The sequence below is a fragment of the Hyla sarda genome, chromosome 8, assembly GCF_029499605.1.
Source record: "Hyla sarda isolate aHylSar1 chromosome 8, aHylSar1.hap1, whole genome shotgun sequence".
In the NCBI taxonomy this organism is placed as follows: Eukaryota; Metazoa; Chordata; class Amphibia; order Anura; family Hylidae; genus Hyla; species Hyla sarda.
In genome coordinates this window covers 107,220,149-107,247,960 of record NC_079196.1, presented here as the reverse complement: position 1 = coordinate 107,247,960, position 27,812 = coordinate 107,220,149, and the positions used below count along the sequence as shown (strand labels likewise).

Genomic DNA, 27,812 nt, shown 5'->3' with positions numbered 1-27,812 from the left:
TCATGAACAGGAGGAAAACTACTTCTTTCAGGATACCATTCTCCATCCTACACCAGTGATTTTTTGGCTTTTGTTTTTTCTGGGACCCTCATTAGACCACAAGCCTGGTCCAGTGGCAATAAAATATACACACGGCTGATATTATATATCACAAACATGTGCCCTTACTTTGTCTTATGAACACTGCAAGTGTCACAACTATACACTGCTCAAAAAAATAAAGGGGACACTTAAACAACACAATGTAACTCCAAGTCAATCACACTTCTGTGAAATCACACTGTCCATTCAGGAAGCAACACTGATTAACAATCAATTTCACATGCTGTTGTGCAAATGGAACAGACAACAGGTGGAAATTATAGGCAATTAGCAAGACACCCCCCAATAAAGGAGTGGTTCTGCAGGTGGTGACCACAGACCACTTCTCAGTTCCTATGCTTCCTGGCTGATGTGTTGGTCACTTTTGAATGCTGGTGGTGCTTTCACTCTAGTGGTAGCATGAGACAGAGTCTACAACCCATACAAGTGGCTCAGGTAGTGCAGCTCATCCAGGATGGCACATCAATGCGAGCTGTGGCAAGAAGGTTTGCTGTGTCTGTCAGCGTAGTGTCCAGAGCAAGGAGGCGCTACCAGGAGACAGGTCAGTACATCAGGAGACATGGAGGAGGCTGTAGGAGGGCAACAATCCAGCAGCAGGACTGCTATCTCCGCCTTTGTGCAATGAGGAGCAGGAGGAGCACTGCCAGAGCCCTGCAAAATTACCTCCAGCAGGCCACAAATGTGCATGTGTCCACTCAAATGGTCAGAAACAGACCCCATAAGGGTGGTATGACGGCCCAACGTCCACAGGTGGGGGTTGTGCTTACAGCCCAACACCGTGCAGGACGTTTAGCATTTGCCAGAGAACACCAAGATTGGCAAATTCACCACTGGTGCTCTGTGCTCTTCACAGATGAAAGCAGATGAAAGCATAACTGTTTTATGAAGATCTGAAGTTAGTATATATCCTGATCCCAGGGATAGCAGCAACAGCAGCCAACAGATGGGAGGGGTCTGAAAGCTGACACGATCCAGGATGGTACATCAATGCGAGCTGTGACATAATAGGTGATTATGTCATGCTGTAGTTAGCTGATCCAATACAGACCACTTCCTATGACACATAAATCCATATCATTTTCTGGAGTGCTGGTTACATGACCCAGCTACAGTATTGAAATTTCTGGATGCAGCAGAGCTGACATATAAGAGATGCCACAGTAGGAATAGTGGTGGTGAGGGTGCATTGTAATCTAGAAAAAAATATTTGTGGGCAAAATTGGGAAAAAAATGCCATTTTGTCATTTTTGGGGGCTTCCAATTCTATGCAGTGGACTTTTCGGTAAAAATGACACGTTATATTTATTCTGTAGGTCCATACAGTTACAAGGATACCTAATTTATATAGGTTTTATTTTATTTTACTACTTTAAAAAAAATCCTAACTACATGCACCAAAATTTGTATGTTTAAATGGGCACTGTCACCAACTTAATTTTTTGATATGTTGTAGTACAACATATCTCTAATATACTTTTATATATTTTTTATTTATTAAAATTGTTTAATTTTCATTTGAAAACCGGCCATTAGGGGTCTCCCTCCTAGTGGCCGGCTGCAGCCTGGCGTGACGTCACGCCTGAAAAAGGACCGATGCGACCGGGCATCGGTCCTTTTTCATTCAGCCTGTGCTCGCTCCCTGCCTGTCAATCAGACAGGCAGGGAGCGAGCGAATGGGCTCCCAGGCCACTGGCTGGGAGGCCACTCTTTCCGCACATCGCTGTCGCCGCCGCCGATGTCCCTGCACACCCGCTGCCGGACTCTGCAGTAAGTGTAATTGGGGGGGGGGGTTGGTTGTTGTGATGGATGGTATGGGGTATGGCGGGGGGGGGGGAGACGGAGGGGATGGGCTAGCGCCACATGTAACTAAGTTTATCTACACAGGGTGCCTCCAGCTGTTTCAATACTACAACTCCCAGCATGCCCTGACAGCCAATAGATGTCAGGGCAAGCTGGGAGTTGTAGTGATGAAACAGCTGGAGGCACCCTGTGTAGATGAACTAAGAGCGGAAGTCCCCCCCAGCAGGCATCAGTGACATGGTGCCTGCTGGGGAAGTCTGCCTGGTAGTGAGCACACTGCCAGGCAGACAAAAGGCATTTTTAATATATTAAAAATAAAAATTAAAAGCAGGGAGGGGGTTAGGGATAGATTGGCAATAGGCAGGGACAGAAAAAAAAAAATAGGATGGTGGGAGCTACCCTTTAAAATAGCATTTTCTGACCCCCGTAACTTTTTTATTTTTCCGCAAAGGGGGCTAAATCAAGGCTCATTTTTTGCGCTGTGGTCTGTCGTTTTTATCGGTACCATTTTTGTTTTGATGGAAATTTGTAGATCACTTTTTAGTAGTTTTTTATGGTATATGAAGTGACCAAAAATGCACAATTTTGGACGTGTACGCCATCGACCGTGCGGTTTAGCTGACCTCATATTTTAATAGTTCAGACATTTACGTAGCGGCACCACATACGATAATTTTTTATTAAATGATTTTGTTTAGAAAATGGGGGTAATTTAAATGGTTAATTCCCTTTAATAAAATTTTTTTATTTTTACACTTTATAGTTTTTTTTTTTAAACCCCATAGGAGGCTATAACATGCAATCTTCTGATTGCATACACCGATCAATGCTTTGCCATAGCATAGCATTGATCAGTGTAATCGGAGCAGATAGGAGCAGCTGATCGCCAAATGGACAATGAGGAGGCAGGTGAGGACCTCCCGTCGTCCACTCAGCTGATCAGGACCCAGGATGTCGCTGCGGATGTACCGATTACCTCCACTGAGCTACCGGCACCGTTAGCCCCACATGTTAGATGCCGCGATCAACTAAAGGGTTAATGCCGGGCATCGGCCCGATCGGCGGTGTCCGGCATTAGCCGTGGGTCCTGGCTACCTGTAGCAAACCCACCGGGTTTAACCCATTCTCCCCTCGTGAGAAGGGTTTAAACCCTGTTAACAGGTTCGCCCTTGGTCCTTAACGGAAAACTGTCACATTTTCACTCCCTCACTAACCACAGGTACTGACTGAATAGTGCAGGGGACACTGATTCATATGATCTCTAACTTGCCCGGATCCATCCAGCCGTTCGACCAGTTAGGAGCGGCGGGGAGAGCTAGAGCTAGAGGGAGGGGGGATGAATATTCAAAAGCGGGTGGTGCTGCGGACAGGCGGCGCTGACGTCACAGTGTCACTAGGTTCCTGAAAACCCTGCCAGTGCCAATTACAGCCACATTTGCATACATAAAAAAACTAAGATTGTGGGCGAAAGGCTGGATGGATCCGAGCAAGGTAGGGATCAAATGAATCAGTGTCCCCCGCACTATCTGTCAGTACCTGTGGTTAGTGCGGGAGTGAACATGTGACAGTTCTCCTTTAGGACCCAGGATGTGGTCCTGGTGGGGTTAAGGGGTTAATGTTTCCAAATACTATTGACCATTACTAACTCACCAACAGCTGGTACCAGAGTGAATGATTTTTCACTGGGGCGTAGATCGTGGAGTTAGAACCATCTATAACAGCACCACCCACTGCAGTGAGCCCCGAATTATGCACCAGCCTAGTATCGCTTATTTAGTGTAATTGTACTAATACATAATAGACAAATGCAATTGGTTTAGTAACAAATCAATTTTTGTATGAAAATTTACTCGGATATTTGGATCCATTCTAAGCTACAAACAAAAATTCATACATTTGTACAAATTCAATAACCTGAACAAATAATATGAATATGACGAAAATCTGAATAATACAGAAGACAAAAATGAAAACTGTGTAATAAAGAAAATATTCAAAGATTTTCGTTACATAATGAAATTGCATTCAGATTTTATCTATTTATTTTTGGATAGGCGGCGTTATTGTCATGTGTATCTTCTTTGACCAATCAGCTTACCCTTTTTGTAGTTCTGTGGAGTCAGACTGCAAAGAGAGAGGGTGTTGTTCATGGTTCACTAGGAGGTGGAGCAGTTCTTGTGACCAAGAGAGAGAAGTTGGGGGGAGATTTATCAATACCTGTACAGAGGAAAAGTGGAGCAATTGCCCATAGCAACCAATCAGATTGCTTCTTTTTATTGATAATCCATTTGAAAACAAATGTTAAGACAAATTGAAAGTAGCACAGTGCATATAGCTGGATAAATAGCAGGGAAATGTACACTTAAAGGGGTATTCCAGGAAAAAAAATTTTTTTTATATATCAACTGGCTCCAGAAAGTTTAACAGATTTTTAAATTACTTCTATTAAAAAATCTTAATCCTTTCAATAATTATCAGCTGCTGAAGTTGAGTTGTTGTTTTCTGTCTGGCAACCGTGCTCTCTGCTGACAGCTCTGTTTGTCTCAGGAACTGCACAGAGTAGAAGAGGTTTGCTATGGGGATTTGCTTCTAAACTGGGCGGTTCCCGAGACACATGTCATCAGAGAGCACTTAGTCAGAAAAGAGCAACTAAACTTCAGCAGCTCATAAGTACTAAAAGGATTAAGTTTTTTTTATAGAAGTCATTTACAAAACGTTCAAACGTACGTTTCGCGGCAATGCGCTTCGTCAGGGGCGGGGGCAAAACGTACATTGGGGTGAGAAAAACGCCATGTGGGTTTTAATTTTTGCAGGCGGTTTTTATTCTTTTTTGGACTCTAGCGATCCAAAAAGAGGATGGAGATACCTTTTCTAATACAATTTCGTGGGGCACCATAAAAAAAAAAAAAAAAAAAGATACAGTAGGGATGGAAAAAATTGTATTTAACGAAATTTATATTTTTTATAACAAAATTTTTATACAGTTTTAAACAGGGATGAATTTATGTGGGCGGGCAGAGAACTAAAAATGTAGCCTGCAATATTAAAAAAGTAGAAAGGGGCCATTTAAATGTAAAAATAATATATTGTTTTTATAATTAATGTTATTAAACTTTTTATTAGTAATGCATTCTAATAATGTGTTTAATAAAGTGTGTTCGTTTTTATCTTTTTTCACTTTTTTATTCAAATTTTTTAGGTAGTACTACGAAAGACTGTTCCATGATGGAAGTACAGACTGTTCCATGATGGGAGTAGTAGTATCTATACCAATAGACAGATTGCCCCGGATGTCCCTTCTGACACCCGTTGCGATCCTCCTATATAATCTATAGAAGCGGGTGGCACGGCCGCTTCTCCGCTCCCCTGCACTTTATTCTGTGATGTGAAGTTATCTTCACATCACAGATTCATATTTCCCGCAGAGAGCTGTGATTGGCCGGATGGTTTCAGCCAATCACAACTCTCAGCGGCATATATGAATAGGTATATATATATATATATGGCATATACTACAATGCAGGGGACCGAAGAAGTGCGGCCGTGCCACCCGCCTCTATACATTATATATCAGAGCGGGTTAAGTTTTATATATATACTAGCTGAGTACCCGGCATTGCCCGGTTTTTCCTTTCTATCTCGACCTCATATCTCGACCTCCTATCCCGACCTCATATCCCGTCCTCCAATTTCGACCTCCTATCTCGACCTCCTATCCCAACCTCCTATCTCGACCTCCTATCCTGTCCTCCTATGCCATCCTCCTATGCCGTACTCATATCCCGACCTCCTATCCCAACCTCCTATCCTGACCTCTTTTCCCGTCCTCATTTCCCGTCCTCATATCTCGACCTCCTATCTCAAACTCCTATCCCGACTTCCTATCCCGTCCTCCTTTCCCGTATTTCCCATAGACTTGTATGGGACTTTAAACAAAAACCCCGCCCCTGGCAAATGGGGGTGAGTAAGGGTTAAATTACCTATCCTATGTTTGTTGTTGACCTCCTAGCCTGACTTCCTATCCCGTCCTCCTATCCCATCCTCCGATCTCGACCTCCTATCTCGACCTCCTATCCCGTCCTCCTATCTTGAGCTCCTATCCTGACCTCCTATCCCGACAAAAACCCCGCCCCTGGCAAATGGGGGTGAGTAAGGGTTAAATTATCTATCCTATGTTTCTTGTTGACCTCCTATCCCAACCTCCTATCCTGTCCTCCTATCCCGTCCTCCTATCTCGACATCCTATCTCGACCTCCTATCCCATCCTCCTATCCCGACCTCCTATCCCGTCCTCCTATCTCGACCTCCTATCCCGTTCTCATATCCCAACCTCCTATCCCGACCTCCTATCCTGACCTCTTATCCTGTCCTCCTTTCCCATCCTCATATCTCGACCTCCTATCTTGAACTCCTATCCCGTCCTCCTATCCCGTCCTCCTTTCCCATCATCACATCTCGACCTCCTATCCAGACCTCCTATCCTGTCCTCATATCCCGTCCACCTATCTCAACCTCCTATCTCGACCTCCTATCTCGACCGGGAATAATGTGTACCAGGTATTGAAATATCTCCAGCCGTACTGAAGTTATTGTCACGATGCCGGCTGGCAGGAGGTGGATCCTCTGTGCCAGAGAGGGATTGGCGTGGACCGTGCTAGTGGACCGGTTCTAAGTCACTACTGGTTTTCACCAGAGCCCGCCGCAAAGCGGGATGGTCTTGCTGCGGCGGTAGTGACCAGGTCGTATCCACTAGCAACGGCTCAACCTCTCTGACTGCTGAAGATAGGCGCGGTACAAGGGAGTAGGCAGAAGCAAGGTCGGACATAGCAGAAGGTCGGGGCAGGCAGCAAGGATCGTAGTCAGGGGCAACGGCAGGAGGTCTGGAACACAGGCTAGGAACACACAAGGAAACGCTTTCACTGGCACAATGGCAACAAGATCCGGCGAGGGAGTGCAGGGGAAGTGAGGTATACATAGGGAGTGCACAGGTGAACACACTGATTAGAACCACTTGCGCCAATCAGCGGCGCAGTGGCCCTTTAAATCGCAGAGACCCGGCGCGCGCACGCCCTAGGGAGCGGGGCCGCGCGCGCCGGGACAGGACCGACGGAGAGCGAGTCAGGTACGGGAGCCGGGGTGCGCATCGCGAGCGGGCGCCACCCGCATCGCGAATCGCATCCCGGCTGGAGGCGGTATCGCAGCGCACCGGGTCAGTGGATCTGACCGGAGCGCTGCAATAGCGAGAGTGTAGCGAGCGCTCCGGGGAGGAGCGGGGACCCGGAGCGCTCGGCGTAACAGTTATGTGGGAACATACATTTCCCATTGATTTGCATGGGACTTTAAACAAAAACCCTGACCCTCACAAATGGGGTAGTTAAGGGTTAAATTAACTATTCTGTATTTTAAGTGGACATATAAGTAACATGTGACCAAGTATTATCAAAATATCTCCAGCCGTTTGGAAATTATGCAGTATCATATATTTCCCTTAGACTTGTATGGGACTTTAAACAAAAACCCTTTAACCCTTACGCAAATGGGGGTGAGTAAGGGTTAAATTACCTATCCTATGTTTGTTGTTGACCTCCTATCCCGACCTCCTATCCTGTCCTCCTATCCCGTCCTCCTATCTCGACCTCCCATCTCGACCTCCTATCCCGTCCTCCTATCTCAACCTCCTATCCCGTCCTCCTATCCCGTCCTCCTATCTCAATCTCCTATCTTGACCTCCTATCCTGTCCTACTATCTTGACCTCCTATCCTGTCCTCCTATCCCGTCCTCCTATCCCGTCCTCCTATCTTGACCTCCTATCCCGTCCTCCTATCTCGACCTCCTATTTTGTCCTCCTATCTCGACCTCCTATCGCGTCCTCCTATTCCGTCCTCCTATCTCGACCTCCTATCCCGTCCTCCTATCCCGTCCTCCTATCCCGTCCTTCTATCTAGACCTCCTATCTCGACCTCCTATCCCATCCTCCTATCTCGACCTCCTATCCCGTCCTCCTATCTCGACCTCCTATTTTGTCCTCCTATCTCGACCTCCTATCCTGTCCTCCCATCCCGTCCTCCTATCTCGACCTCCTATCCCGTCCTATCCCATTCTCCTTTCATGTCCTCATATCTCGACCTCCTCTCTCGAACTCCTATCCCGACCTCCTATCCTGTCCTCCTATCCCGTCCTCATATCTCGACCTCCTATCCCGACCTCCTATCTTGTTCTCATATCCTGTCCTCCTATCCCGACCTCCTATCTCAACCTTCTATCTCGACCTCCTATTCCGACCTCCTATCCCGACCAGTATACATGGTACAAATTATACTGTCACACAAAGCCTGGATAATAGCACCCTACTAGGTAAAAACCATTGTAAACAGACACACATTACTAATAATAAACAGTATACAAATAAAACAAGGGCCAAATAATACTGATGCAACAGGAACACAGTATAAATCACACAGTGACTGACTAATGCACCGTACTGAAGCAGGACAAAGGGGGAAAACAGCTGGAGGAGGCACACTATAGGGTTGAGTCATCCACATATCTGGTGCGTAAAATACACTACGGATCCATTACGTGTGACCCTACCCTAAGGGAACGTTCACACATACATGATCTGCTTAATATTTTCACAGCATATTATGTACAGCTGATTTTGCTACCCATTAACTTGAATGAGTAGCAAAATCAGCATAAAATATGCGGAAGATCCTGTACATGTGAACGTACCCTTACCCTGTAATGCAGACTTGTTGTAGCAGATTTTGCCAACCATTAAAATCAACAGGCAGCAATCTGCAGCAAAAATACGCACATGTGAACGTACCCTACAGGTAGTATTAGGTAGATTGATCTTTCCCTCCCAAGTCGGTAAATGTGATGGTAGGTAGGTTGTTAGCCAGGTAGGTAGGTAGCTAGTTAGGTAGTTTCTTAGCTAGGTAGGGAGACAGGTAGGTAAATAGCTAGGTAGTAAGTTATCCAAGCAGGAAAAGCAGCACAACCCAGTCAAGGTACAAGTGAAGTGGGTGCCAGCAGAGAATGCAGTCCAGGTCATGGTCTGCTATTTAGTCATATGCAAAAAAGAGGTTCCGCAGCACTCCAGAATCAATTCAAAGTGATTTCCCATGTAAAAGATATGTTTCACCGGCCTCACGCATGCATGCTTGAAAAAGCTGGCATGAGGCCGGTGAAACGTTGTATCTTTAACATGGGAAAATAAATCACTTTGAATCGATTTCCAGCATGCCCTGATATAGTCTATGAGAAGAGGACATTAGGATATCCTGGCAAAAAGTCCTGAGGAGAAAATCCGACTTGAAGTGCTTTTGCAATAATCAATGTCCAGTAGGGATGTATGGTGCAAGTAAAAGTATTTCAGGTACAGTATACAGTATGCTTTACCTGAAATAAAGCAACTTTTACTTGCACCATACATCCCTACTGGACATTGATCATTGGAAAAGCACTTCAAGTTGGATTTTCTCCTTCTTGCCAGGATATCCTGATTTCCTCTTCTCTTCTGCTTAAGGCTCCTATATGGTACCGCGTCCGACATCCAGCTGCTTCCACATATATGCCTAACCAGCACTAAACACTTATTGCAATACGCCTGCCAGCACAGCTTAGAAGGTAAGCACTAAAAAGAGTAGTAGTAGTGAAAAATAACTCATCCCCTATCCAAAGGATAGGGGAAAATTTATAGATCGCAGGGGGGACCGAACGCTGGGATCTCCGCGATCTCCTGCACGGGGCCCCAGCAGTTTGCAAGAAGCTGAAGTCTGACCCCCGCAGGAAGCCGCGGCTGGCACACCCCCTCCATATATCTCTATGGGGTACATGGAGGGGCATGTAGACGGCACTCCGTGCTGCCTTCAACACGCCCCCTTCCAGCCGACTGCCGGAGCCACATGCAGGAGGACTACAACTTCCAGCATGCTCTGATACAGCCTATGACTCTGCAGCTAACCCTAAACAACAACTCCCAGCATGTTGAACTTTAACTTGACAAACCTTAACAAGGTGACGCGATGCAGATGACTGCCGACGCGCTCATCACAAGCCACGCTCCCTTTCTGAAGCCACGCCCCTATAGTCCGTGCTTTTTTTTTTTGGTACCGAGTCGACCAAATTTAAAAAAAAAAAACGTCAAAGGGGCCATAAATTTCCACTCAAAGGCAAAAACAACAGAAAAAAACGCAAGAAAAAATGCCAAATGCAGGAAAATGTCATAGCATTTTTTCTGGTGTTTTTTCTGGCGCTTTTCTGGGCCAGAAAAAAATAACAAGAGGAAACTTAGCCTAATACATAATACCATAATACTTTTTTATGTAGAAAAGAATGGTTACTATGCAGTAAAACAAAATGTAAACTGAATATATCACAGAAAACACAATATTGCATAATAATAACCCAGGAAACATTCTTTAACCCCTTAAGGACTCAGCCCATTTTGGCCTTAAGGACTCAGACAATTTAATTTTTACGTTTTAATTTTTTCCTCCTCACCTTCTAAAAATCATAACTCTTTTATATTTTCATCCACAGACTAGTATGAGGGCTTGTTTTTTGCGCGACCAGTTGTCCTTTGTAATGACATCACTCATTATATCATAAAATGTATGGCGCAACCAAAAAACACTATTTTTGTGGGGAAATTAAAAAGAAAAACGCAATTTTGCTAATTTTGGAAGGTTTCGTTTTCACGCCGTACAATTTATGGTAAAAATGACATGTGTTCTTTATTCTGAGGGTCAATACGATTAAAATGATACCCATTATTATATACTTTTATATTATTGTTGCGCTTAAAAAAAATCACAAACTTTTTAACCAAATTAGTACGTGTTACGCCGAGCGCTCCGGGTCCCCGCTCCTCCCCGGAGCGCTCGCTACACTCTCCCCGCTGCAGCGCTCCGGTCAGATCCACTGACCCGGGGCGCTGCGATTCCGCTTCCAGCCGGGATGCGATTCGCGATGCGGGTAGCGCCCGCTCGCGATGCGCACCCCGGCTCCCGTACCTGACTCGCTCTCCCTCGGTCCTGTCCCGGCGCGCGCGGCCCCGCTCCCTAGGGCGCGCGCGCGCCGGGTCTTTGCGATTTAAAGGGCCACTGCGCCGCTGATTGGCGCAGTGATTTCAATTAGTGTCTTCACCTGTGCACTTCCCTATATCACCTCACTTCCCCTGCACTTCCTTGCCGGATCTTGTTGCCATCGTGCCAGTGAAAGCGTTTCCTTGTGTGTTCCTAGCCTGTGTTCCAGACCTCCTGCCGTTGCCCCTGACTACGATCCTTGCTGCCTGCCCCGACCTTCTGCTACGTCCGACCTTGCTTCTGTCTACTCCCTTGTACCGCGCCTATCTTCAGCAGCCAGAGAGGTGAGCCGTTGCTAGTGGATACGACCTGGTCACTACCGCCGCAGCAAGACCATTCCGCTTTGCGGCGGGCTCTGGTGAAAACCAGTAGTGACTTAGAACCGATCCACTAGCACGGTCCACGCCAATCCCTCTCTGGCACAGAGGATCCACTACCTGCCAGCCGGCATCGTGACAGTAGATCCGGCCATGGATCCCGCTGAAGTTCCTCTGCCAGTTGTCGCTGACCTTACCACGGTGGTCGCCCAGCAGTCACAACAGATAGCGCAACAAGGCCAACAGCTGTCTCAACTGACCGTTATGCTACAGCAGTTACTACCACAGCTTCAGCAGTCATCTCCTCCGCCAGCTCCTGCACCTCCTCCGCAGCGAGTGGCCGCTCCTGGTCTACGCCTATCCTTGCCGGATAAATTTGATGGGGACTCTAAGTTTTGCCGTGGCTTTCTTTCCCAATGTTCCCTGCATCTGGAGATGATGTCGGACCTGTTTCCCACTGAAAGGTCTAAGGTGGCTTTCGTAGTCAGCCTTCTGTCTGGAAAAGCCCTGTCTTGGGCCACACCGCTCTGGGATCGCAATGACCCCGTCACTGCCTCTGTACACTCCTTCTTCTCGGAAATCCGAAGTGTCTTTGAGGAACCTGCCCGAGCCTCTTCTGCTGAGACTGCCCTGTTGAACCTGGTCCAGGGTAATTCTTCCGTTGGCGAGTATGCCGTACAATTCCGTACTCTTGCTTCAGAATTATCCTGGAATAATGAGGCCCTCTGCGCGACCTTTAAAAAAGGCCTATCCAGCAACATTAAAGATGTTCTGGCCGCACGAGAAATTCCTGCTAATCTACATGAACTCATTCACCTAGCCACTCGCATTGACATGCGTTTTTCCGAAAGGCGTCAGGAGCTCCGCCAAGATATGGACTCTGTTCGCACGAGGCGTTTCTTCTCCTCGGCTCCTCTCTCCTCTGGTCCCCTGCAATCCGTTCCTGTGCCTCCCGCCGTGGAGGCTATGCAGGTCGACCGGTCTCGCCTGACACCTCAAGAGAGGACACGACGCCGCATGGAGAACCTCTGCCTGTACTGTGCTAGTACCGAACACTTCCTGAGGGATTGTCCTATCCGTCCTCCCCGCCTGGAAAGACGTACGCTGACTCCGCACAAAGGTGAGACAGTCCTTGATGTCTACTCTGCTTCTCCACGTCTTACTGTGCCTGTGCGGATGTCTGCCTCTGCCTTCTCCTTCTCTACTGTGACCTTCTTGGACTCTGGATCTGCAGGAAATTTTATTTTGGCCTCTCTCGTCAACAGGTTCAACATCCCAGTGACCAGTCTCGCCAGACCCCTTTACATCAATTGTGTAAACAATGAAAGATTGGACTGTACCATACGTTTCCGCACGGAGCCCCTTCTAATGAGCATCGGATCTCATCACGAGAGGATTGAACTTTTGGTCCTCCCCAATTGCACCTCGGAAATTCTCCTTGGACTTCCCTGGCTTCAACTTCATTCCCCAACCCTGGATTGGTCCACTGGGGAGATCAAGAGTTGGGGGCCCTCTTGTTCCAAGGACTGTCTAAAACCGGTTCCCAGTAACCCTTGCCGTGACTCTGTGGTTCCTCCAGTAACCGGTCTCCCTAAGGCCTATATGGACTTCGCGGATGTTTTCTGCAAAAAACAAGCTGAGACTCTACCTCCTCACAGGCCTTATGATTGTCCTATCGACCTCCTCCCGGGCACTACTCCACCCCGGGGCAGAATTTATCCTCTCTCTGCCCCAGAGACTCTTGCCATGTCTGAATACGTCCAGGAAAATTTAAAAAAGGGCTTTATCCGTAAATCCTCCTCTCCTGCCGGAGCCGGATTTTTCTTTGTGTCCAAAAAAGATGGCTCCCTACGTCCTTGCATTGACTACCGCGGTCTTAATAAAATCACGGTTAAGAACCGCTACCCCCTACCCCTCATCTCTGAACTCTTTGATCGCCTCCAAGGTGCCCACATCTTTACTAAACTGGACTTAAGAGGTGCCTATAACCTCATCCGCATCAGAGAGGGGGATGAGTGGAAAACGGCATTTAACACCAGAGATGGACACTTTGAGTATCTGGTCATGCCCTTTGGCCTGTGCAACGCCCCTGCTGTCTTCCAAGACTTTGTTAATGAAATTTTTCGTGATCTGTTATACTCCTGTGTTGTTGTATATCTGGACGATATCCTAATTTTTTCTGCCAATCTAGAAGAACACCGCCAGCATGTCCGTATGGTTCTTCAGAGACTTCGTGACAATCAACTCTATGCCAAAATTGAGAAATGTCTGTTTGAATGCCAATCTCTTCCTTTTCTAGGATATTTGGTCTCTGGCCAGGGACTACAAATGGATCCAGACAAACTCTCTGCCGTCTTAGATTGGCCACGCCCCTCCGGACTCCGTGCTATCCAACGCTTTTTGGGGTTCGCCAATTATTACAGGCAATTTATTCCACATTTTTCTACCGTTGTGGCTCCTATCGTGGCTTTAACCAAAAAAAATGCCGATCCCAAGTCTTGGCCTCCTCAAGCGGAAGACGCCTTTAAACGACTCAAGTCTGCCTTTTCTTCGGCTCCCGTGCTCTCCAGACCTGACCCTTCCAAACCCTTCCTATTGGAGGTTGATGCCTCCTCAGTGGGAGCTGGAGCTGTTCTTCTACAAAAAAATTCTTCCGGGCATGCTGTCACTTGTGGTTTTTTTTCTAGGACCTTCTCTCCGGTGGAGAGGAACTACTCCATCGGGGATCGAGAGCTTCTAGCCATTAAATTAGCACTTGAGGAATGGAGGCATCTGCTGGAGGGATCAAGATTTCCAGTTATTATTTACACCGACCACAAGAACCTCTCCTACCTCCAGTCTGCCCAACGGCTGAATCCTCGCCAGGCCCGGTGGTCTCTGTTCTTTGCCCGATTTAATTTTGAGATTCACTTTCGTCCTGCCGATAAGAACATTAGGGCCGATGCTCTCTCTCGTTCCTCGGATGCCTCAGAAGTTGAACTCTCTCCGCAACACATCATTCCACCTGACTGCCTGATCTCCACTTCTCCAGCCTCCATCAGGCAAACTCCTCCAGGAAAGACCTTTGTTTCTCCACGCCAACGCCTCGGAATCCTCAAATGGGGTCACTCCTCCCATCTCGCAGGTCATGTGGGCATCAAGAAATCTGTGCAACTCATCTCCCGCTTCTATTGGTGGCCGACTCTGGAGACGGATGTTGTGGACTTTGTGCGAGCCTGCACTATCTGTGCCCGGGATAAGACTCCTCGCCAGAAGCCCGCTGGTTTTCTTCATCCCCTGCCTGTCCCCGAACAGCCTTGGTCTCTGATTGGTATGGATTTTATTACTGATTTACCCCCTTCCCGTGGCAACACTGTTATTTGGGTGGTCGTTGATCGATTCTCCAAAATGGCACATTTCATCCCTCTTCCTGGTCTTCCTTCAGCGCCTCAGTTGGCTAAACAATTTTTTGTACACATTTTTCGTCTTCACGGGTTGCCTACGCAGATCGTCTCGGATAGAGGCGTCCAATTCGTGTCTAAATTCTGGAGGGCTCTCTGTAAACAACTCAAGATTAAATTAAATTTTTCTTCTGCATATCATCCCCAGTCCAATGGACAAGTAGAAAGAATTAACCAGGTCTTGGGTGATTATTTGCGACATTTTGTTTCCTCCCGCCAGGATGACTGGGCAGATCTCCTTCCATGGGCCGAATTCTCGTATAACTTCAGAGTCTCTGAATCTTCCTCCAAATCCCCATTTTTCGTGGTGTACGGCCGTCACCCTCTTCCCCCCCTCCCTACCCCCTTGCCCTCTGGTCTGCCCGCTGTGGATGAAATTTCTCGTGACCTTTCCATCATATGGAGAGAGACCCAAAATTCTCTCTTACAGGCTTCATCACGCATGAAGAAGTTCGCGGATAAGAAAAGAAGAGCTCCTCCCGTTTTTTCCCCTGGAGACAAGGTATGGCTCTCCGCTAAATATGTCCGCTTCCGTGTCCCTAGCTACAAGTTGGGACCACGCTATCTTGGTCCTTTCAAAATTTTGTGTCAAATTAATCCTGTCTCTTACAAACTTCTTCTTCCTCCTTCTCTTCGTATCCCTAATGCCTTTCACGTTTCTCTTCTTAAACCACTCATCCTCAACCGTTTTTCTCCCAAATCTGTTCCTCCCACTCCTGTTTCCGGCTCCTCGGACATCTTCTCTGTCAAAGAGATCTTAGCTTCTAAAAAGGTCAGAGGGAAAACTTTTTTTTTAGTGGACTGGGAGGGTTGTGGTCCTGAAGAGAGATCCTGGGAACCTGAGGACAACATCCTAGACAAAAGTCTGCTCCTCAGGTTCTCAGGCTCTAAGAAGAGGGGGAGACCCAAGGGGGGGGTACTGTTACGCCGAGCGCTCCGGGTCCCCGCTCCTCCCCGGAGCGCTCGCTACACTCTCCCCGCTGCAGCGCTCCGGTCAGATCCACTGACCCGGGGCGCTGCGATTCTGCTTCCAGCCGGGATGCGATTCGCGATGCGGGTAGCGCCCGCTCGCGATGCGCACCCCGGCTCCCGTACCTGACTCGCTCTCCCTCGGTCCTGTCCCGGCGCGCGCGGCCCCGCTCCCTAGGGCGCGCGCGCGCCGGGTCTTTGCAATTTAAAGGGCCACTGCGCCGCTGATTGGTGCAGTGATTTCAATTAGTGTCTTCACCTGTGCACTTCCCTATATCACCTCACTTCCCCTGCACTTCCTTGCCGGATCTTGTTGCCATCGTGCCAGTGAAAGCGTTTCCTTGTGTGTTCCTAGCCTGTGTTCCAGACCTCCTGCCGTTGCCCCTGACTACGATCCTTGCTGCCTGCCCCGACCTTCTGCTACGTCCGACCTTGCTTCTGTCTACTCCCTTGTACCGCGCCTATCTTCAGCAGCCAGAGAGGTGAGCCGTTGCTAGTGGATACGACCTGGTCACTACCGCCGCAGCAAGACCATCCCGCTTTGCGGCGGGCTCTGGTGAAAACCAGTAGTGACTTAGAACCGATCCACTAGCACGGTCCACGCCAATCCCTCTCTGGCACAGAGGATCCACTACCTGCCAGCCGGCATCGTGACAGTACGTTTATAATACCTTTATTTTGATGACCTCTAACTTTTTTATTTTTCCGTATAAGCGGCGGTTTGGGGGCTCATTTTTTGCGCCATGATCTGTACTTTTTTTTGATACCACATTTGCATATAAAAAACGTTTAATACATTTTTTATAATTTTTTTTTAATAAAATGTATTAAAAAAGTAGGAATTTTGGACTTTTTTTTTTTTTCGTTCACGCCAGTCACCGTACGGGATCATTAACATTTTATTTTAATAGTTCGGACATTTACGCACGCGGCGATACCAAATATGTCTATAAAAAAGGTTTTTTACGCTTTTTGGGGGTAAAATAGGAAAAAACGGACGTTTTACTTTTTTATTGGGGGAGGGGATTTTTAACTTTTTTTTTACTTTTACTTTTACATTTTTTTACATTTTTTTTTACACTTGAATAGTCCCCATAGGGGACTATTCATAGCAATACCATGATTTCTAATACTGATCTGTTCTATGTATAGAACAGATCAGTTGTCACGATTCGGCTTACGGGTTGTGGATCCGCTGTGTCAGCGAGGGATTGGCGTGGACCGTGCTAGTGGACCGGTTCTAAGAGGCTACTGGTTTTCACCAGAGCCCGCCGCAAAGCGGGATGGTCTTGCTGCGGCAGTAGCAACCAGGTCGTATCCACTAGCAACGGCTCTACCTCGCTGACTGCTGAGAAGGCGTGGGACAGAAGGACAAGGCAGAGGCAAGGTCAGACGTAGCAGAAGGTCGGGGGCAGGCGGCAAGGTTCGTAGTCAGGATGGATAGCAGAAGTTCAGGTACACAGGCTTTGGACACACTAAACGCTTTCACTGGCACAAGGCAACAAGATCCGGCCAGGGAGTGCATGGGAGGAGGTCAGATATAGTCAGGGAGCAGGTGGAAGCCAATTAAGCTAATTGGGCCAGGCACCAATCATTGGTGCACTGGCCCTTTAAGTCTCAGAGAGCTGGCGCGCGCGCGCCCTAGAGAGCGGAGCCGCGCGCGCCAGCACATGACAGCAGGGGACCGGGACGGGTAAGTGACCTGGGATGCGATTCGCGAGCGGGCGCGTCCCGCTGTGCGAATCGCATCCCCGACGGCCATGACAGTGCAGCGCTCCCGGTCAGCGGGACTGACCGGGGAGCTGCAGGGAGAAAGACGCCGTGAGCGCTCCGGGGAGGAGCGGGGACCCGGAGCGCTAGGCGTAACAGTACCCCCCCCCTTAGGTCTCCCCTTTTTTTTGTCCGGTGACTGCCTCCCCTGGGATGAGGACACCGGGAAAGAATGGATGGTTTCCTCAATGGCAGGCAGTACAGCAGGAGTAGGAATGGGGAGGGGGGGCAGAGGGTGAAGCTTGGCACGGGGCAGGGAGACACAAGGACGGGAGCCATGAGGAGGCACAGAGGCTTGCAAGACGGGACTGGGAGGGGGGGAGAGGCACTTCCTGTGGCAGGCAGAGTCCCAGTACTTGATCTCCCCGGTGGTCCAATCAAGGGTGGGCGAATGAAGCCGGAGCCATGGCAGACCGAGGAGGACCTCAGAGGTACAGCCGGGGAGAACGAATAGCTCAATCCTCTCGAGGTGGGGTCCAATAGACATGAGGAGGGGTTCTGTGCGGTAACGCACGGTGCAGTCCAATCTGGCTCCGTTGACCGCGGAAATGTAGAGCGGCTTGACGAGACGGGTCACCGGGATGCTGAATTTATTAACAAAGGACTCCAAAATAAAATTCCCGGAGGCACCAGAGTCCAAGCAGGCCACGGCTGAGAGGGAGGAGTTGGCTGTAGGAGAAATCCGCACGGGCACCGTGAGACGTGGAGAAGAAGACTTAGAACCAAAAGATGCCACACCCACATGAGCTGGGTGCGTGCGTGCGTTTCCCAGGCGTGGAGGACGGATAGGACAATCCACCAAGAAATGCTCAGTACTGGCACAGTACAGACAGAGATTTTCTTCTCTACGGCGATTCCTCTCTTCCTGGGTCAGGCGAGACCGATCCACTTGCATGGCCTCCTCGGCGGGAGGCCCAGGCGAAGACTGCAAAGGATGCTGTGGGAGAGGTGCCCAGAGATCTAAGTCTTTTTCCTGGCGGAGCTCTTGGTGTCGCTCAGAAAAACGCATGTCAATGCGGGTAGCCAAATGGATGAGTTCTTGGAGGTTGGCAGGAATCTCTCGTGCGGCCAGCACATCCTTGATGCGACTGGATAGGCCTTTTTTAAAGGTCGCGCAGAGAGCCTCATTATTCCAGGATAGTTCAGAAGCAAAAGTACGGAATTGTATGGCGTACTCGCCAACGGAAGAATTACCCTGGACCAGGTTCAGCAAGGCAGTCTCAGCAGAAGAGGCTCGGGCAGGTTCCTCGAAGACACTTCGGACTTCAGCGAAGAAGGACTGGACTGTGGCTGTGGCAGGATCATTGCGGTCCCAGAGCGGTGTGGCCCAAGACAAGGCCTTTCCTGAAAGAAGGCTTACTACGAACGCCACCTTAGACCGTTCTGTAGGGAACAAGTCCGACAACATCTCCATATGCAGGGAACACTGAGACAAAAATCCACGGCAGAGTTTAGAGTCCCCATCAAATTTGTCCGGCAGGGACAAGCGTAGGTTAGGAGCGGCCACTCGCTGCGGAGGAGGTGCAGGAGCTGGCGGAGGAGATGGTTGCTGCTGTAGCAGAGGCAGAAGTTGCTGTAACATGGCGGTCAACTGCGACAGCTGCTGTCCTTGTTGGGCAATCTGCTGCGATTGCTGAGCGACCACCGTGGGAAGATCAGCGAGACTTGGCAGCGGCACCTCAGCGGGATCCATGGCCGGATCTACTGTCACGATTCGGCTTACGGGTTGTGGATCCGCTGTGTCAGCGAGGGATTGGCGTGGACCGTGCTAGTGGACCGGTTCTAAGAGGCTACTGGTTTTCACCAGAGCCCGCCGCAAAGCGGGATGGTCTTGCTGCGGCAGTAGCAACCAGGTCGTATCCACTAGCAACGGCTCTACCTCGCTGACTGCTGAGAAGGCGTGGGACAGAAGGACAAGGCAGAGGCAAGGTCAGACGTAGCAGAAGGTCGGGGGCAGGCGGCAAGGTTCGTAGTCAGGATGGATAGCAGAAGTTCAGGTACACAGGCTTTGGACACACTAAACGCTTTCACTGGCACAAGGCAACAAGATCCGGCCAGGGAGTGCATGGGAGGAGGTCAGATATAGTCAGGGAGCAGGTGGAAGCCAATTAAGCTAATTGGGCCAGGCACCAATCATTGGTGCACTGGCCCTTTAAGTCTCAGAGAGCTGGCGCGCGCGCGCCCTAGAGAGCGGAGCCGCGCGCGCCAGCACATGACAGCAGGGGACCGGGACGGGTAAGTGACCTGGGATGCGATTCGCGAGCGGGCGCGTCCCGCTGTGCGAATCGCATCCCCGACGGCCATGACAGTGCAGCGCTCCCGGTCAGCGGGACTGACCGGGGAGCTGCAGGGAGAAAGACGCCGTGAGCGCTCCGGGGAGGAGCGGGGACCCGGAGCGCTAGGCGTAACATCAGTATTATCGGTCATCTTCTGCTCTGGTCTGCTCGATCACATACCAGAGCAGGAGACGCCGGGAGCCGGACGGAGGAAGCAGAGGGGACCTCCGTGCGGCGTTATGAATGATCGGATCCCCGCAGCAGCGCTGCGGGCGATCCGATCGTTCATTTAAATCACGCACTGCCGCAGATGCCGGGATCTGTACTGATCCCGGCACCTGAGGGGTTAATGGTGGACGCCCGCGAGATCGCGGGCGTCGGCCATTGCCGGCGGGTCCCTGGCTGCGATCAGCAGCCGGGATCAGCCGCGCATGACACGGGCATCACTCCGATGCCCGCGGTTATGCACAGGACGTAAATGTACGTCCTGGTGCGTTAAGTACCACCTCACCAGGACGTACATTTACGTCCTGCGTCCTTAAGGGGTTAAAGGGGTACTCCCGTGGAAAACTTTTTTTTTTTTTAATCAACTGGTGCCAGAATGTTAAACAGATTTGTAAATTACTTCTATTACAAAATCTTAATCCTTCCAGTATTTTTTAGGGGCTGTATACTACAGAGGAAATGCTTTTTTTTTGGATTTATCTTCTGTCATGACCACAATGCTCTCTGCTGACCTCTGCTGTCCATTTTAGGAACTATCCAGAGCAGGAGAAAATCCCCATAGCAAACATATGCTGCTCTGGACAGTTCCTAAAATGGACAGCAGAGGTCAGCAGAGAGCACTGTGCTCGTGACATAAGAGAAACATTTCCTCTGTAGTATACAGCCCCTAAAAAGTACTGGAAGGATTAAGATTTTTTTTGTTCAACTTTCTGGCACCAGCTGATTAAAAAAAAGTTTTCCATGGGAGTACCCCTTTAATACTGGAGGATATAAGCAAAGGTAATTCTGGCAAATATGTACATAGGAGAAATGAGAGTGAATTCAGATACTATATACTACAAATCAATGTATATCTGATTATAAAGGGTCAGTCCTCACGTCTGCCTATGTAATTACTGTGATATTGAACAAAGACATTAACTTGCTTAACCCAAGATATTTGACAGTAGACCAGCATATGCTAACCAGATTTTATTCATAATCTCAGTAACATTTCCTTTATTTTTCCTTTGCGCGTTGGTAACTATACCTTATTATGCTTCTGCTGGTCCCTTGTCTTTGTATCCAATATGTGATATGGACTTTCAGATTCCTTGTTAAGGTAATAGACCAGTCTTGAAGGAAGTGTGATTTCTTTGTGCATTTCATTGCTCTGGTTGTGTCTAGTACTTTCCCTACTGCTGCTGTTATGCTGTGATGCCTGTTCTTCATCTGCCAATGTGCCAGCCTTGCCTCCTGCAGTCTCATTGCGGTTTGGAGCTGGTGGAGAGGGGAAAAAAAAAAACATTTTACTGCATTCAGTCTTTGTCTTATAACAGATTATACGGAGATCACCAATAATGTCCTTCATCCTAAAATACACATTTCTCTGAGTCCTTTAATATAAATATATAAATGACATATGCAATTAAGTTATTGTCAAGATATGTACATTTATATACATTTGAGAAGATGTAAATCTCCAATTGTATATATTCTAGTGTATAGTTATACTGCTGACACCTATCATTTAAAGGGTTATCAGGAATTAGAAAATAATAGGTACTTTCATCCAAAAACAGCACAATTCATGTCCTCGGGCTGCGCGTGGTAGTGCAGCCCTATTTCCATTAAAAGGGAACCAATGATGTGAATTTTGTGTCAACGCATTATATATTGTAAAACTTTATCCTCACCATCCCCCAGGGGACCTTCCAGTCCGCAGACATAGTAAGGATATAAGGTTAAAAGTCTTCCCGCTAACTAGTCCCCTGGGCAGAGAGCTATACTTACCTATTCCAAGTCTTCTCGGCTGTAATCACGCTAGAGCTGCAACTAACCATTATTAAAAAAATCGATTAGTTGCCCGATTTTTAATCGATTAATCAGATAAAACAAAAAGAATGCGGGATTAGGGTTAACAGGGGGAAAGAGAGAGGTACAGCACCTGAAGGGTTAAGAGGGGAGAGAGGGGACAGCAAAGTCAATCTAGGAGTCAAAGCCTCGCTGCAGGGGAGAAGGAGCACTTCACAGACCTTAGTGATGGTGTCCTGCTCCCTGCAGGAGGAAGATCTGTCACTGCAGAGAGAATGGGGAACGGAGCTTTTGGCCGGACTGAGGGGGCTCCCGCAATGACAGGACCGTAGGTGCCGAGGACCAGGAGGTGGTGCCATCTCCAGACTGCACTCCAGGCTGAAGAAGCAGCATCTTCGGGAAGGCATCGGAGGGTAAGGGGATGCACCAGAGAGGAAGGGGAGGAATTGGAGAGCAAGGGGAGGTTTTTCATGTTTCTATGCCCCGTCCCCTAACGATCAAGGTCACAGCCCTAACTACTAATTATTTGATAACAGAAATCATTATCAATGATTCCCTTTATCAATTTTTATTGATGAAGTCGATTAATCATTGCAGCCCTAAATCACACCCATTCAGCATGATTGACAGCTCGCGTCACCTCTCTGCTCCCTAAGCAGATGGAGCAGAGCGATGACACTGCAGAGTTGTTGACTATGGGGGAGGCAATTTCTGCACGGTCCTACTCAGAGTCTCTGGATGGATTTTGTCATTCTGAAGTGTGAACCCGGCCTTACTCATTCATTTTAGTGGAACTAAGCTGCAGTACACACAGTGCAGTACCTGGAAAACCCCTTTAACCCTTTAAGTACGCAGTTTGTACAGATATGCCCTCGTCCCCTGGTACTTAAGGATTCAAGGCGTACCTGTACACCCCAACGTCTTAAGTGGCTTTAAAGCGAGCACAGGAGCTGCTCTTGCTTCAGAGCAGTGAGTGTCACCTACCATTAGTAACCAGACACTCACTGCATATGGCAGGCAGGGGCGATCCTGCCGCTGCCTGTCATTTAACTCTTCCAATGACGGGACCTAAAGTGAAAGAAAACATCTGCGGTAACTCAGAGAAGCTGGGGTTTGGTAAGCTAAAATGGCAAAGAAGGGTACCCTTACGTGCCTCCTTCAGCCGATCACGATTCACTGTTGTAGCCTGGCTTGGCCAGGCTATATCAGTGGATCGCCAATCTCACTGTTTAATTCTATGCCATAGGAATAGTATTATACAGTGAATGCAATCTAATGATTGCATATGAAAGTCCCCTGTGGGGACTTAAAAAGTGTAAAATGAAAACAAAAAAAAGTCTCTAAAATTATATAAAATCCTGTCCCGTAATAAAAAAATAAAATACCTTATTTTCCCATTTTACAAAAAAAGAACAAAAATTCGGTATCGCTGCGTGTGTAATATTTATGATCTTGCATGGTAAACGTCAAAAAATACCAAACACCAAAAATACAGATTCTTAATTGCATCTTATATCAGAAAATCATTTATAAAAAGCAATCAAAAATTTTTATCCAACAACTGCAATTAAAAACCTGAGTGTGTAAACTTACAATATAGGCTTCCATAAAAAGATATAAGCTTTGCACTCACCGTTCCTGTAGAATATTTCATACGGACATTCCGTTCCAGCAGGGAGACTTCATAGATGTGGGGTGCTCAGAGGCCAACAGCCGTTTTCGCACAGTAGGGGTGTGTGCTTCTTCTGCCTTGAGGTCGGAAGAAGCACACACCTACTGTGCGAAAACGGCTGTTTGCCTCTGAGCACCCCGCATCTATGAAATCTCCCTGCTGGAACAGAATGCCCGTATGAAATATTCTACAGGAACGGTGAGTGCAAAGCTTCTATCTTTTTTATGGAATTCTGCACCTTCGTCTAGTCACTCATTAGCGTTGCACCCCGTTCAGTAGTCTCTCACACTGTTATCCGGCTGCTGTCCTGTTCACATTTGAGTATCCCTGGACCGTCTATGCATACAGACTAGTCTGACAGTGCTCTTTGTATTTCTCTTTTTTTGGATTACAATATAGGCTACAGAAGCATCAATTTGTTGGATCAGTACATTTACAAAGGGTCCTTACAGAATCTATTCAGCATTATTTTCTATTGCATTATGTCTAGTCCACCTAATACTACAAGATTAGATAAGAAATCATGTGAGAAGTCATGACTCAACATTACGAACCTCACCCACCAACAGCTGTACTGATACACTGCCTATCAAGTGACCTTTTCCATCTTTTTTAGGGCTATCTTGTGAAAGCTGTTTAAGATGATCTTTAGACGCTCTTGTGCTTTAGCATTTCTTACAATACCTAGGCAAAGGAAAAGTCCATGGGCCTTGTATGGACAGATTTTTTTCATGCAACAACCAGTGAAACATGGATACATTTTTATGTGAACAGCTTTTGTATCACTTTTTTCGTCTGTTCTTTCTTCTATCTCATGTTTGTCAGTTAAATGTACAGTGAAGAATATACCATCTGTTTAACAGCATAAAAAGATGGGATGAGCAAAACAGTATTTAATGCAAACAAAGTCATTTCCAAACACAGTTGCATAAATAAATCCTGTACCAGACATAACATTAGCTGATATTATGCTAAAATCAGTATTGAGATACATACATTAGCATTGGCTTAAAGGAGAAACCCAACTAGAATGATCTTCAGATATGAAAGTCACATGCAAAAAAATTGTATAGAAATCCTAAATCCCTAAAGTACAAATCTGTCTTTGATATAGCGATAACAGACAATTGGAAAATATGACTAAAAAGCAAAGTATAAGTACAATCCTGTTGGTTTGCTGGTATAAGGCCACGAATTATTGATATAACCGCTCATATTTTTATCTCTATGTTTTTTTTTTTAGACATTGTTTAATTTTATATAACATGACCTACAAATCTGCAAAGTTATTACCACTCATCAATCAAGTTAGGTTAAGTTCACATCTGTGTCAAAGGCTATTTTTTTTTTTTTTTTGGCCCTCGCGAAGCCCAAAAGATCTCACTGACTTAAATGGCGTCTGTCAGATTTCTGATATGGTGTCAGTGCATTTTACTGGCTTTGATCAGACAAAAAAAAAATACTGCACTCATTTGACTTGATTATGCAGTGGAGGTCTGAATGATACACGTGTGAATCTACTTTTAACTGTGTGGTCTTACTCAACTGTATTTATATTTGAAGGGATTCTACCAGATGAACCACAAAAATAGCTTATTGAGCAATGTAAACCTTCTAAACTTTCATTAACCACAATAATAATAAATAAATAAACAACAACAAATAACAATGTCTGTAAGCAGGACCTCCAACCAGTACGTGATGTCTTTTATTTACATTTTGCTACAAACTTTCATATGAAAGTCTGATAATATGAGAAAAGTGGCATAGGCTGAAGACTTTCTGCTAAGTAACAGCAGACCACTACTGAACATAGAAACATAAAATGTGTCGGCAATGTGTACGATAATTATACTGCTGACCTTGTCCAAGACCTTGGCAACCCAGTGTTTATATTTCCAAATATATAAAAGCCTATAAAATGATGAACACAGAACAGAAAGCTACTGCAGAATGACCTGGGCTAACACATGAGTTGGGCTGAAAGCAACTATTGATGGTGTCTTAGGGAAAATTGTAAACTGTTACCTCCAAACCCCCTACAAGTTATCAGTAAATAGGTAAAAAAAAAAACTGATTCTGAATCTATAAATTACATTTTACTACTCACTGGCATTCCTCTGTTGTAAAGGACCCCCATGCATCTTTCAAAGAAGTCACTCAACCCTGTCAATATTGGTGGAACCAGACAACTCTCTAATGTAAATGGGGGCCTCCAGACTCTCCCCTGACAGTTGATGTTGGGGGAGAGAAGGATCGGGTATGTTGGATTTCAACTGCCCTACCCTTTTATCTTTTAGGGAAGTAAGCCACCATAAGAGGTGTCTCGCAATGGTTCTCCTCTCCTTATTCACACAAGTAAACAGCAGAGCCGAACGTTTATGTACCGTATATACTCGAGTATAAGCCGACCCGATTATAAGCCGAGGCCCCTAATTTTACCCCAAAAACCCAGGAAAAACTATTGACTCGACTATAAGCCTAGGGTGGGAAATATATCATCCCCCCATGTAATCATCCAGACCCCGTCATCATCCCCCCCCCTTCATCATCACCACCTGTCAATCCCTTTATCAGTGATCTTCAACCTGTGGACCTCCAGAGGTTTCAAAACGACAACTCCCAGCATGTCCGGCTGTCCAGGCATGCTGAGTGTTGTAGTTTTGAAACCTCTGGAGGTCTGCAGGTTGAAGACCACTGCGGCCTTCGTCATCATCCAGTAATTCCCCCCCCCCTTTTGTTTTGCACATGAACGTCCCTGTGCGGCGTCATCAAGGAAATGTCACTACTCCGGGGACCGGGGCCGAAGCGCGGAGAAGAGGCCCCCCGGTGAAAATGGACAGCCCACAACAACTAACCATCCCCACCGGACGGTCCCTGCAGCATAGATGGCCCGGACCAGCTCACCCCAACGTCCCGCCGAGGGGAGGTGAGTACAAAACAAAAGGGGGGGGGGGGCTGGATGATGACGAAGGCCACAGTGGTTTTCAACCTGCGGACCTCATGAGGTTTCAAAACTACAACACCCAGCATGCACTTCCGCTGTCCAGGCTTGCTGGAAGTTGTAGTTTTGCAACATCTGGAGGTCCGCTGGTTGAAGACCACTGATGAAGGGATTGACAGGCGGAGAGTTCACTCGAGTATAAGCCGAGGGGGGCGTTTTCAGCGCAAAAAATTTAACTGAAAAACTCGGCTTATACTCGAGTATATACGGTATATGGAATTACATGTTCATGTGTATGGAAGGAGCAGAAGAGCTATCTGTTGGCTAAACAAAATGTCAGCTGACATTTATTGGAAATGTATGGGCACCTTCAGCCCGGATAAAGAGAATATGCTGTCCTGAGATATAATGGATACTGCTGCCTCTATACAACTTTTCCCAAAAAGCTATGGGGGGAATTTATCATTGTCTATTGTGTAAATCAAGTTATTTTTACCCCCTGTTTGCCTGGGCATATGTCATGTGTACTTCTCCCACATTTATGGAAAAGAAACAAGTTCTTCACAAAGAGCAAAGTATCTTAGATGTAGACAAATTTCGAAGTGTGTTCCTTGCCGACGAGAGATTGCACAAAAATAAGGGTTTTCACAAAAATGTTGCAAAAATTTTAAAAAGTTGCAATTCATACCCAGGCCACCCTACATTCAAGATTAAATGCGTTGCGTAAAGATTTGGCAACTTTTCACCAACTGCACAAAAATGTGTGACTTTTTAGCACCAAAAAAGGATAAAACCAATGACAAATTCCCCAATACATCTATCAGTTCCTGCTTTATTCCATGATGCCAGGTTTCCTTTTCGAATAGATTAAAGGGGTACTCCGGTGGAAACTTTTTTTTTTTTTTTTTTTTTTTAATCAACTGGTGCCAGAAAACTAAACAGATTTGTAAATTACTTCTATTAAAAAATCTTAATCCTTCTAGTACTTATTAGCTGCTGAATACTACAGAGGAAATTATTTTCTTTTTGGAACACAGTGCTTTCTGCTGACATCACGAGCACAGTGCTCTCTGCTGACATCTCTGTCCATTTTAAGAACTGTCCAGAGTAGGAGAAAATCCCCATAGCAAACATATGCTGCTCTGGTCAGTTCCTAAAATGGACAGAGATGTCAGCAGAGAGCACTGTGCTCGTGATTCAGCAGAGAGCTCTGTGTTCCAAAAAGAAAAGAATTTCCTCTGAATTATTCAGCAGCTAATAAGTACTGGAAGGATTAAGATTTTTTAATAGAAGTAATTTACAAATCTCACAGCAAAAATAAAAAACAAAAATGTAGCCAGCACCTATACCCAATACACGGGTGTACGCTGCTGTGGCAAGTACAAAACATGTAAAAAAAGAAAATGGCAT

General features: G+C 46.9%; 1 protein-coding gene across 10 annotated transcripts in view; it reads right to left on the bottom strand.

Moving 5' to 3' along the window:
• ADAM23 (ADAM metallopeptidase domain 23) overlaps window positions 1-27,812 on the bottom strand; it is a 276,719-nt gene that overhangs the window by 234,996 nt on the left and 13,911 nt on the right. For all 10 annotated transcript variants that reach the window (XR_008847068.1, XR_008847065.1, XR_008847067.1 and 7 more), the window contains exon 2: window positions 21,023-21,252. Coding sequence is in view for 6 of the 10 variants with exons in the window: in XM_056534976.1 (XP_056390951.1) it covers window positions 21,023-21,252 (230 nt within the window). In the remaining 4 variants the exon portion in view is untranslated. The remainder of the gene's footprint in view (window positions 1-21,022; window positions 21,253-27,812) is intronic.